At 49.3% G+C, this 12,925-nt stretch overlaps 1 protein-coding gene across 10 annotated transcripts in view; it reads right to left on the bottom strand.

Annotated features, from left to right (window-relative positions):
• Sfswap (splicing factor SWAP) overlaps positions 1-12,925 on the bottom strand; it is a 65,567-nt gene that overhangs the window by 20,293 nt on the left and 32,349 nt on the right. For 6 of the 10 annotated variants that reach the window (XM_052168874.1, XM_052168870.1, XM_052168869.1 and 3 more), the window contains 5 exons: positions 9,914-10,154; positions 8,489-8,617; positions 7,804-7,897; positions 6,668-6,833; positions 237-467 (listed from right to left, as the gene is read on the bottom strand). In XM_052168874.1, the coding sequence (XP_052024834.1) occupies positions 237-467; positions 6,668-6,833; positions 7,804-7,897; positions 8,489-8,617; positions 9,914-10,154 (861 nt within the window). The remainder of the gene's footprint in view (positions 1-236; positions 468-6,667; positions 6,834-7,803; positions 7,898-8,488; positions 8,618-9,913; positions 10,155-12,925) is intronic. The other 4 variants (XM_052168873.1, XM_052168871.1, XM_052168876.1 and 1 more) reach the window with 1 other exon arrangement.

Consider the following 12,925-nt stretch of genomic DNA (forward strand, 5'->3'; position numbering starts at 1 on the left):
AGTGCGCCTCCATTAGAACCGCCCGCTTAGCGCATTAGGCTGCTCTGAGTCCAGAGAGCCAAGGGCACTGCATCAAGCTAAGGAGTGCCCAGTGCCATGGCACTGCACATAGAACTGTCAGAGTGCTCCTGCAGAGCTCTGGGCTTTAGTTCACGGTCTTAAAAAAATTCTGGCTTAGCACATAAATCTTATATTTGTCTTCTTTCTTTCAAGACCTTTAAAAGCTATGGACAAACCTTGCTTGGCTTCTAGCTCCTCCTGGGTAAGCTGTGGCTTCTTCTCCTCTACCACTACCGAGGGCGGGGCTGCAGCAGGGCTGGGGTTGGCCACAGTGCTGGCGCTTTCCTGGCACTCCCTGCTTTCTTCATCTTCCTCGCTGTCATCGTCCAGCTTGACACGGTTTTTTTCCAAGGGAAGCAGGTCATTTTCTTTGGCTTTGATGGCAAAGCTTATTGGAGCAAAAGAAGCTGTTGGGAAAAGGTGACAATTGTGACGTATTTTTAGGCACCAGATGCAGAATGCGCAGACAGTGTCACAGGGACTCCCACCTGCAAGAGGGATGGCTGATAGGCAGATAGCACCTGCTGGGAAGGCCCAGCATGCACACGTGTGTGCACATGTGTGTGGATGTGCACTCTACAGGTGGGGATGCAGTCAGAGGAGTCCTGTTCAAATATCTGAGGCAAGGCATCAAGCAGCCTGGTGTGCTGTCTGAGGCCTGCCAGCATGGGCGCCAGAGCACTACTGCCACAGCAGACACGTACCCGCTGAACTCGGAGCGGTCGCCTTCAGTTTTAAATAGTCAATTTTTGTCATTTTCTGTGTTGTAAATACATTCGGTTAGTGTGCACACTTAAGAGCGTGCCAAGTGTGCAGGTCAAGGTTAGAGGACAACTGGGAATTGGCTCTTCTAGCACAGAGCTTGTGGGCATTAAACTCAGGTTGGCAGATCTAGTGGCAAGTGTCTTTACCCACTGAGTCATCTTGTTAGCCCAATACTTTTTTAAAAATATATATATATATTTTAATAGAATCTGGCATGCAGCTGAATTGGTATGAGTAGGCATATGACATAGCTAAGAAACCACCTAGAAAATCTCTAATTACATTTAAGAAAAAAGCACCTTTTCCTCAAGCAAAATCCAAACCAAACCAAAACAACGGAAACCAAAACAAATACAGAATTCATTTCTTTATTCAGTTAACATGACCGGCACCATGTCAGACCTCGCTCTACACCTATTACAAACATTTCAAGGTGTAGCAAAAATTTAGGTGTTACACTCTTAAGCCCTAAACACTGGAACAATTAATTTAAGAGCCACACAAAGGCCTTATAGGAGAAAGTCTTCTGCTGTGTCTGCGTGTCACCAGCAAGTTCCTGTTACTCCCTCTGCGGATGCAGTCCAAGCCTATGGCCTTCACTACTGACAGTTACAGCAAGGAGCCAGCTCCAGTGCGCTGACAGCCAGCGGACAGAGGCAATGGGTTGTGGGAAACAGGCAGGTCCTATGGGGGATGCGACTCACTGCAGTGCCTTCCCCTTCCTTCCTCTCCCCTCCCTGCGGCTCTGCTCTTAACTTCTCAGGGCAGGCTAGGCTTGGCTGTGTGCTGGGTTGAGGTCTCCTCACCTTACTGCTCTATGTTCCACACCTCTGTGTGGGTTAAATAGAACACATACTGTGACACACACCCCCTTCCCCTTTTAATGCCCAAGAGTCAGGAAAGCAGACTTTTATGCCACAACTGGAGAGAAGCACAACACACTTCAAGCTGCTGTGGTGTTGTAATGCTGACCAAACACTAACCAAAGTTCTCAGCTTGTACAGGACAGCCAAGACATCTCTTCTAACACTGCAATGACGGTTTGCCACAGCAGATTCTGAGTGGAATCTAAGACCCAGACGGAGATGCAGAACCAACACTGCCCAAGGCTGCCTGCTGAAGGGAGTGGTGAGCACCTGGTGGGTGATGTGGGTTACTGAACCATGTGCTGCTTCTGTACATGTCGGAAGGTTCCTTAAGAAAACTAAGTCTAACAAACAAACCCTTTACTGCCTATACGGTCTTCAGTAAGCAGAGGATCATGGACATTTTAAAAGGAAAAAAGACTTACATGAAGTGTTAATGGACTCATGAGCTGATACTAAAGTACAAGATGATTTGAGAACACATACTGTTTCCAGAAAAGCGACTGGACCTGCAGACAATAGAAGTCCCTAGAGCACTCTGCCACACTCAGTCTGGAGAGGCAGTCACAGCCAGACACAGAGCCCAAGTACAGCTATCCCCAACTACCTGCCCAGGAACCTAACCTCTGTGTCCAGATGCCGGCACTACCTCACTCAGTGCTGATGAGATTATCAGGTGGCCTATGCCCCACAGCACTGTAAGAACCAAGAGGCCAGGGTGAGGAGGCTTCTCCAGGGAAGTCAGGCCAGCCAATAGCCTTGGGGATTCTCCTGGGGTGTTCCAGCTGCACAATTTGCACACCACAGCTCACATTACCACTAGTCCTAAGCTCTTTCTCCAGGTGGCCAAGACCTTGTGTGAAGCTACACCTGCCCTTCTGTACTGTGCAGAAGGTCTGCACTGAGATGGCCACCCTTGCCTGCTGCCTGCAGGATCTGTCCCTTCTGGCACATCCAACCTTCAGGACTGGGTCCAGCACTGCCTACCTGAAGCACGTCCACGGCCTTACGTTTCTTCTCTACCTCTGGATAACAGCTGCACGCATGTGTACACAGACATGTGTATTTGGAGATGAGGTCCTAGCTATATAGCCCACCTTGGTCTTAAACTCCTGAGCTCAAAGAACTCCCCTGCCTTAACCTCCAGATTAGGTGGGAATATAGGTAAATGCATTTCCCAAAACCCTAGATGAATGATATTAACATTCTTATTAGCTACTGTATATTGTTCTTGTGTGTTGCATGTGAGTAGAGACCAGAGGTTGGTGTCTTCCTCTGTATTCTCCATCTTATCTGAAACTGGTAGTTACCAGCAGGTAGCCTAGATGGCCAGTGAACTCAGGGAAACTGTTCTTCCTTGTCCCAAACACCAGGGCTCCGGCCACCCTTGGCTTTGTAGTAGGTGCTAGGGATGGGAACTTAGGTCCTCCTCCTTGCACAGCAAGCACTTTACCCACAGAACCATCCCCTTATCCCTAATACTAATTAAAAACACAAAACAACAACAAAAACCCCACCAGTTTTACGATTTTGTTTCAGATTTCTTAATTTTATGTGCATGAATGTTTTACCTGCATATATGTCTGTGTACCATATGCATTCTTTACATTCTTGGAGGTCAGAGGAGGTGCTAGATCCCCTAGGAATGCAACTACAAATGGCTGTGAACACCATGTGGGTTCTGAGAAATGAACCCAGGTCTTGTGCAAGTGCAAGAAGTACACTCTTAGCTATAGAACTGTCTCTCTTCAGCCCGAACTACCAATTTGAAAAGAAAAACCAGTGTCTTGTATAAACAAACCCAGTACATGCATTCTTTTCTTTTGAAGAATGCCCTCAGTCCATTTTCTGACCTAGAAAAGCTCTTTCTATAGGAAGGACATTAACCCTTTATCTTCCAACTTACTGACGCTTGGACATTTGCTTTTAACTCTATTCTGGCTCTGCTTCCCTTGACGTATAAGTCTCGGATTTCTGGCTCCAATTCTCTGGTTCTAAGATTATGTATGTTAACAATTCTTTTCCTCCTGCTCCCCTCTCTTCCGGGTCTCACATAGGCTCCTGAGGCTGTGGCCTTGAGGTCCTAACCCTCCAGGCCCACACTGACTGCACTTTAAACTTCTGCACTCACTGCTGTTAGATCCCTCAGCGTTATTTGATCTTTAAAAGTGAAGGGCTGTGGAGATGGCTCCGTGGGCAGGGCGCTTGCTGCAAGGTTGGACAGCCTGCGGCGTTCCATCCCTTGGACACACATGTGGAGGTAGAGTCTGCCTGTCCAGTTTCGATTATCAATACAGAAGTTTCGAAAGCACCAGTGCTTTCCTAATGCCCAGGAAGTTGGCGTGCAGATAGGTGAAGGAGTGGCCACACCAGAGCCCTGGATCAGGCCCACTGCCCATGTCCCGTCCCTGCTTTAGCACACAGCCATCGTGCATCTCGTGGTTGAGGTCTACAGAATGCTGTGCTCGAGAGCTCCTATCTCACATACCCTCCGAAGGAGCTTTCCTGACAGAGACGCTCTGGTTCTCCACGGTGAATTAAGCCAGACTTTAATTTGTTTTGGCCTCTTGCCTGTTTCTAGCGGCTGCTAACCAACTAGTATTTCAAAAAATCTGCCAGACTAAAAATCTGTCAGGTTTTCTTTCTCTTTTCTTGAAATAATTTTGGCAATTTATGTTTTCTTTGAAATGGTATTTTTCCGTGACTTGAGTTCATTTCCATTTAAGGTGATGAGCATGCTTTGTGTATTTTAAAAAAAGATTTACAACCTTGTGTTCATAGCTGCATTCTTTTTCTCTTGAACACACAACATATTTTACTGATCGTTTAAAAAAATTACTCTCTCAGTAATCTCTCCTTTAATTTTTAGTCCCTTGTCTCTGCTTTCCATATGAACATTTTATAGATTTTTGAGGCACTCTATCAGGAAGGCTGTATTAGAAACCCTGCCTAAACTTGTGCAGGGTTGGGTTCTAGAACACTGGCTGGGCTTCTGTCCCAAGTTCTGTTCTTCTTCCCCTCTCCCTCATGCCAACGACTGAATCTACTCAAGCCATATTGCACTGAACCCAACTCACTTCCTAAGGTCTTCCCTTTAAATGTTCATTTAATTTATTTCTCCCTCTCTCTCTCTCTCTCCCCCCCCAACATAAAAAGTTAATGCTATGTCTGTTTCAGAATAGTATTTGATGGAATTTCTTGCCCCAAGCAGTGCAGGGGACAGAATGACAGAATCTAGGGAAGCGTCACTGCTGAGGTATGCCCTGGCCCACAGCAGCTCTTTGATGTTCTCGACACCCTTATTTCTGTGGACTCGGGACTTCAGGGTGCTGACATGCCTACAGTCTTCTGTTCTAACATTCGGATGCGCAGATAGATGAGGCACTGACTGACTCGTTTTCTCTCCTCTTCAGGAGCTGTTTCAACCTGGACGAACTGCTTCCGTATCGGTCCCTTCCTTTGAGACTTTTGAGAATGTCCCGGACTGTCTTCTAGTCAATCTGACCCTGGTGATCTCATCATACTTAGCCTAATCGCATTTCTGAGCAGTCTGCTGGAGTTGTCAGAGAGATTATCACCAGCTAAGTTTTATGACAGTCTCGACTCTTTGAACATAACGACCTACGTAGCTGCCCTGGCACTCAGGGCTGGAGGCTCAGCCTCTGTCCTCTGAATCTCAGCAGGGCTGCGTTCCTGCATCCTGCACCTCAGAGAAGCAGGCCTGTCTCTGTCAGGCCTCACTGCAGGAGGAGCGTTGTCAAACACTGTGCAGCTTGCACTCGTGTCTCGAGCTTCTCCCGCCAGGGAGGGCATGCTGGTGTGGGAGCTGGCCTGGGGCTCCTCTCTCTGTGACTCTGCAGGTACCCCAGGCAAGACCAGTCTGGAGGGTGCCTCCTGGCGTGGCTGTCCCCCAGCTAGTCCCAGTCTCCCACCTTCTCCTTGCTGGCAGCGGCTGTCCCCTCTCCTCCTCCAGTCCCAGGTGCACTGCCTGTCCTTCCAGCATGGGACAGTGTCTTGAATGGCGTCTGGTGCACGCACAAGCTGCTGCCCTGCTTCTTTCAGCAGGCCTGGAGGCAGCCAGTCACCTGACTTTCTAAACAGGGCTTTCCTAGTGACAGCCAGATGACCTCACACGGAGGCCCCTCGAGGCCAGGCAGATCGCTGCCTGGATCCCTTGCCATTCTTCTGCCCAGGCTTGTCTTCTCCTGCCGCGCTCCTGCACTAGCCACCGACTCCCCAAAGGCTCCTGTCCCTCTGTTTAATCTCAAAAGGCCAATGCTAGGTAAAGCACCCACTAGTAACCAGAGCCCCAGGGGAGGCAAAGTGTCAAAGTCCACCTCTTCAGACTGAATGACTAGAGCCACCTGTCCCCAACGCAGCAGGGACCTCTCTTATCTCTGAACACCCTTTTCTGCGGTCTCTTTTCCAGCATATGAAGTTATGGCTTCTTCACGTTCTACCACAGGGCTCTGCTTACCAGCCTGAAGCAGCCTTTCTCCTTGGTCTTCCACTGTGCCAGCCACTTACACACATCTGTCCTGCTAGACCACATCATCTAGTCAGGGACAGGGCAAGGAGACCAAGTGTGAGCGAGCGCAGCACTGCCTGACAAAGGTGCTGGGGAGCCACTAGATGGAGAGAGCAAACCTCATCACAACTGCTTGCACGGCTGGAGCAGGAAGCCCGTGGAGAGCACCTGCCTAGCCCCGGATCACGACTGAGCAGTTTTAGGGAGAGGATGAAACTTATTTGAAATTTATAAACATTCATTAAATGATGTAAGCTAAAAGCTGGCGGGTTCTCGGACTAGCTCGTACCTCCTGGGTTCCAAACAGCACGTTGGAGAAGCAGGACTGAGTGAGCTTGTCTGAATACAGCAGCTCTAGAAGGCAAGCCCGAGCCCCATGGTTTGAGGTACCTAGTCCTGTCCCTCAGGAGGGCGGCCCAGAGGCCTGGGCTTCACCAGGACAGCGCACCTTTTACCAGCTTCCCGTCCACGGTGCTCTTGCTGGACCCAGCCTCCTTCTTCCCGCTGCCTCTTCCCCCAGTCTCTGCCATACCCTCAGGAGCGCCGTCCTCTCCAGTCTCGCTCGACTCTTCAACAGCGGTTTCTGTGGGAGCCTCTTCAGCTGTTGATGCTGCCTGAAGGGAGAAACATCACTGAGCACTGTTACATGTCATCATATTCTGTGGTACACACATGTAATCCCAGCACTGACGAAAAAAGGGCAAGACCAGGAGTTCAACCAAGGGCATCCTTGGCCAAACAGAGTCTGAGGACACAAATCTCTAAAAACCAAAACCAAAACTAAACAAAAACAAAAACATCAAAATACTCAGTTTCCCAATCCACCGACAATAACTGCATTTCCACATTTCAAATTATTCTCGTGTGTGTGTGTGTGTGTGTGTGTAGTGTGTGTGCGTGTGCGTGTGACTGGGGACTGGACCCCATCACTGAGCTCCATCCCCAGTCCCACTTGCAGTTTTCTCACAGGACAGATCTAGAGGTTGGAGAAGTACCTTTCTTTAGAAGCCTGGATACTGAGAATGCCTTCAAAACCCAATCCCGCACTGACCACAGAAGAACAAGCTATGTCAGCCTCAGCAAGCATTTCTGGTAGAATGAGCTCGAGGGTCAGGGACAGGGCAAAGCACCCCAGTCGAGGGACTGTGTGCTGTGGCCAGGTCCAGCTCTACCCTGGAGGGCAGTCAACAGCTCCAGCACATGCACCATGAGTGCATTACAGAGTAGTCAAAAGTAAACTGGGCACCTGCAACCCCAGCACTTTGGAGGCGCAAGCAGGAAAATCAGGAACTGAAGGCTAGCCTGGGCTACATGAGACCATGTCTCAACTCTCTTGTTAAAGTAGTCTCTGATGCTTGTAGCAACAGTGGTTCTTGTTGGGAACATGCAGGACTGGACAAAAGACCACCGAGGCATAAGTGGGTGGGTGGGTGCTTCAACAGATCCAAGACAGTTTCACCTCCTGAAGGGATAGGTCAGACACAGCGTAGACCTCAGAGGAAAGAGGAAGTCCCTTCGGCATCTGTCATCAGAGCTCCATGCCTCCCCTCCCCTCCCCTCCCCTTTCCCCCCTTCAGCACAAACCTGTGTGCTACAGCCTCCTTCCTTCTGCAGGAAGAACTGCTTCTTAAACTCGTAGTAGGCGTTGTACTGGTGCCAGGGCTGAAGAAATTCAAATCTGTGAACGGGGAAGGATCTGGTGATTCAATGTGACCCACATGCAGCCCTCGGTGTTTCCCTATGTGACCTGCACTGTCCTGGACAGGTCACAGACACAAGTTAGAACAACCTCATACATGGCTTCAGGCCTACTCTACCCACTGACGTGAGTCGAGCAGAGGGATAACCCATCCCCTAGGGTCAGATCATAGGGCAAGATGCAGTCCATGTTTTATGTATACGGCCAGGCACAGGAGATAAGGACCCTTGAGAAATGTGAATTTCGGACTTTCAAACACCTACGTAGTCACTGCACAATAAAGACAATAACAAAACCCTCTCTAACTCTAGGTACTTTAATAAGATGAACAAAAATACGTCTACCTAAAGATAGCTCAGGGGCGATGAAAGCCCAAAAGAATCCTGACAGGGTTAGACTGCTAATGCAGAAACCTCCACCTCATGTACCTGATAGGCTTAGAAGTTTTTTGACTTTTTTGCAACATGGGGCTTGGTCCCAGAACCTCATGAAGGCCAGAAAACCCTGACACAGAAATGTAAGAATGCCAGGCCAACGCCCCAGCCCACCACTTAAACCCCTTTGCCTCACCTTTGATCGTTCTTGGCTCGAACACTGGTCTCAAATTTAAGGCCGTTTCTAGCGACGTACTCTGCCAGCTTGTCAATCACAGGCTGGATGTCGGGGGGCGGGGGGATGATGGCCACGGGAGCAAGCGCACTGTGGAGAAGAGCCGGTGAGCAGCCCTGACCTCAGCATGGCCTGAGCCTGCCACTGGCACTGGAGGGTCCTTTCAGGCTCAGCTATGTAAGAGCAAGAAGCCCCTTAAGCTAATGAAGCCAGCTCCTGGGTACTCACGGGGCCCAGAGCACCACTGCTGGGGTGAGAATGCAGGAAGCTGGGTGGGTGGCACCTAGTAAGCCCAACAGGCAAGATCCTATCTCAAACAAAACAAAACAAAACAAAACAAAACAGAACAAAACAGAAAACCGGTACAGTGGGGATTACAGAATGAGGTCCAACATCCAGACTGGGCTCAAGACTTCCTCCTAAGTAGCATTCGCCTTTAACTATGAGCTACTTCTTAGGAACAAAATAAGGAAAAGTCATTAAAACGGACAAGAAAGTGGCTCAACATCCTACACTGTGTTAACTTTTTCAGCAATGGCCTTGAAAACCACCCCTTAACTCCTCCCACAAGCCAGGCCAATGATCTACTTTGAGTGACACCCCAGCCAACATCTGACTTCTTAGCACGATCAGAAAGAGGGGTTTTAGTCAAGCACTTCAGCAGCCTTTCTGAGAACCTCCCGCCCCTCTCTCTCACACAGCACTCCTCTCCTGCCACTGTTGAGTCTATACTAGATGCTGTAAGACTGTACAACGTGAGATCTTGGGAGTTCTCCCCTCACCAATCAGTATGGGACCCTTTGAGCTCTGACAAGTTCAGTCCACCTCACTTGAATTCCGCCCAGCTGAGGTTTCAAACTCGACACAAGAACAGCCCAGAATTAAGGAGCAGATATGGGAGCAAGCCTAAGAACCACATTTATATCTATATGGCTAGAACCACATTTATATCTCGCTGCTAGAACCTTTTTCGGTACTTAAATGGGGTCTTGCTCTATAGCCCATTATATAGGTGACCCCGAACCCTTGATCCTCCTGCTTATGCCTCCCCAGTGCTAGAAATACAGGAATGGAACAACTATATGTATTATCTAGTTGGCTTTGAACTTTTTTTTCTTCTTTTGAGACAGGGATTCACTGTGATCTCTGACTGGCTCACTATACAGATCAGGATAGCCTTGACCTTAGAGAATGACTGACCCGGCCTGGCTGTGTGGCATTAAACTTTTAATCTTTCTGTTTCAGTCTTCCAGAAGCTGCGAGTACAGGTGTGTGGTAGTAATAAATGAAGTCACCATGCTAACCGCGGAGCCGCAGGCATGCAGTCCAGGTCAAACGCAGCGGGGCACTGCAGCAGCCGCCATGCTGAGCGGGTGGCACACGTACCTTGTGGTGGTGGTTGTGGAGGTAACCCCGCTGCTCGATTCAGCTGTGGTTGGGGGTGGAGGAGGTGTGGTCCCAGGAGGTGGTGGTACAGTGGTAGTCACACCAGGTGAGCTGGACACAGTCACTCCAGCAGGAAGGGTGCTGTAGTAAGTGGCCACATCGATCCCAGGTGGGGGTGGTGCCAGGCAGTAGGTGCCATCTGGCAGCATGTAGTAGCTGTAGTACATGGCTGCCACAGTTGCTGTAAGAAACAGGGTCTGTAAGCAAGAGCCCAATGACGGGAGCCAGCTACAATGTCCCTCAAGGCTCATGCTTTAGAGGTTGTGGAACCTCTAGGTGGTGAGGTCTGGCTGGCTTTCTACTTCCTGTTCCACCACAGCATGAACAGCTACTGGCTCGGGCTCTCACATCCCACCATGGACTGAGACCCTCTAAAACACTTAAATGTTCCTGTCAGTTATCTGATCCCAACAATCACTAATACAACAGACGGCTAAGAAAGAGACCATGACCAAGTGCAGCATCCGCTCCGCCCATTCCAACCACACTGCCTTTGTATCTGGAACAATGGACAGTAGCAGACAGGCATACAACAGCCAATGTTAACAAGTGTGGACTTTCCTCCTTCGTGCACTTAAGAGTGAAAACCGCTGGGGGGAATGACTGGTGGGTGGCCCTCTCCCACAAGGCTCACACTGCATTAACTCCCTAACTCTCCCTCGCTCTGACACAACTACAGTTTTTGGAATGCCTTTCGCTCCTGTGCACGGCACGTGCAGGGCTGCTGTACTCAGCTCCCGAGTCTGCCATCTTACAGTTGCCTCTGGCCTTCCCTATAGTCAGCAGCGCTCAGTATCAACTTCCAGCTCACTTCATGCACAAGGACAGCAACCTGCTGTGCTAACAGCCCTGATGGTACCCATCTCCTTTAAAATTGTTAATAGATGTCTTCAGATTCCCACCCATACTAGAGATGCAGAAGTTGTGAGCTGACATGTGAGTGTTGGGAATCGAACCCAGGTCCTCTTCAAGAACAGCAAGTGCTCATAACTGCTAAGCAAGCCAGAGGCCTTGCTGCCTCAGCATGATACCCTGAACTTTCCAAGGGCACTGCTTATTTCTCTATTTTGACATGGGGTCTTGATCTGTTCCCAGAATGGCCTCTAAACTTTGGTCTCAAAGTGAGCATCCTTCCTCAGTTTACTGAGGAGACAGGACTACAGGAACAAAATACTGCCTGACCAGGACTGGGTTTTTAAGTGAGTGAAAATAGGTGATAGTATGCGAATAAATGTATTTTTTGAGTACTGCAAAACTCCACACCAAAGGAGGCAACAGAGAAAGTGTGGCAGGTGCCTCGGCCATCTAGACAGCACCAGGAAGGGTGCGCTGCTAACACGGGACTCATTTGGAAGCACTTTTCCAGCTACTCACAAGCTTCCTGGGGGTGAGGCTGGTGCCTTCGCCTAGCCACCTTCTATTCTTTTCTGGAACTTGCTTTGTGGAGAACGGCCTTGAACTCGTCACCCAGGCTTCACGTTCGCGGCACAGAGTTACAGTGTCACCACACTCAAGCTGATCCAGCGGTGCAAACTGAAGCTATGTGCCTGCCAGGCAGCTGCTGTACCAAGAACTACACTCCACCCTGTCCAATCATTTTCCAGAGCCTTGAGCTCTTGAGCAGGTAGGTATGTGCTGAGGATCCTGAGACTTTCCTAAGACACAACTGTGACATTAAAGGAGGCATGTTCAAAAACTCAGAGGTCACCAACTGAGAGCTTCTGAAAGTCAGCAGTGACCCACCTTCTGGCTGTCCCTGGGGCTGCACCCTGAAGGAAGATGGAGGACCACTGACACTGCCCTGAGGCTATGTATCATTTAGGCTCCGTCTTCAGTCCCGTCCTGTACCGTTCAAGTCATGTCTTTTGACCTCCTTCCCACCTCTAGCTGGCTGACAGGCACTCCTCGGCCTTTTCTGAGGCTAAAGGCTTGCATTATAGTCCTTGCAGTCTCCAGCCCTGGGCTGCATCTATGAATTCTTCACTCGGCCTCTTATCTGGAGAGGTCATCCATGTTCCAAACTGTATCCAGAACTGCACTGGGATTTCAGCTATACCCTCCTGTCCTGAAGCTCTCGTCTCGGAAATGTCATGCCTCCAATCAGATTTCTTGGGTCTCTTGGTACACCTCTGCTCAGCATTCAGACAAGCTTCTGTCTGGGAGGTGTTGCCACAAGCTCCTTCCTCCTCTTCTGGGCTCTGGGAGTCAGCCCAGCTCATGCCAGCTTTCTCTAAGTCTTTGGTCAATCCCTGATTAACCTCCCTAGGATTCTTGGTTGGAAACCCCTGTATGGCCTTGTGCTGTGGGGACATCTGCCACTGCAACAGCACTGCACAGCTATTTATTACTACACACAGACACTCATAAAGGGTTAACTTGCACATCAGTCACAGTAAGAGTGACAACAGAAATTATCAATGGAATTAAACTACTACAGTAATAGAAGTTAGGTGTTAGGTGAACAGGGTTAGTCACCACACATCCCGTTGTGCTGTGCACACCCGTCTTGGTATAATTTAAGATGAAACAGTATACTTGTGATGGGTGAGGCATTAGGTGGCCTGGGCATAAGGATGTAACAGCGGCAGATGATTTTAAAAGGGTCGTTTGAATGTAAACCCCTAGACACAACAGATGAGGACAATTCCTAAGGGCCTAGTGTAGTGGGAGGGGAGAATAGCATACACAGCCTGGGTTAGCTGGCAAAGGGACAAAACTCAAGTCTATTGGGAAGGACTGGGACAGCTCAAGATATTATAATAACAGTGCACAATTTCAAAATTTTGAGTTGCTTATTTCTGGAATTTCCCATTCAACACCCTCAGATTGGATCCCATGGAGAGCAAAACTGCAAATTAGGGCCTGCTGCCTCTTCCCCACTTCCCATGTTTTGTTCTCTAGTGTGCCGTGCCAAATGGATAGTGTGCAGGCATTCCTGACACAGCACTGGCA

This window comes from Apodemus sylvaticus, chromosome 22 (genome assembly GCF_947179515.1).
Source record: "Apodemus sylvaticus chromosome 22, mApoSyl1.1, whole genome shotgun sequence".
NCBI classification, from domain to species: domain Eukaryota; kingdom Metazoa; phylum Chordata; class Mammalia; order Rodentia; family Muridae; genus Apodemus; species Apodemus sylvaticus.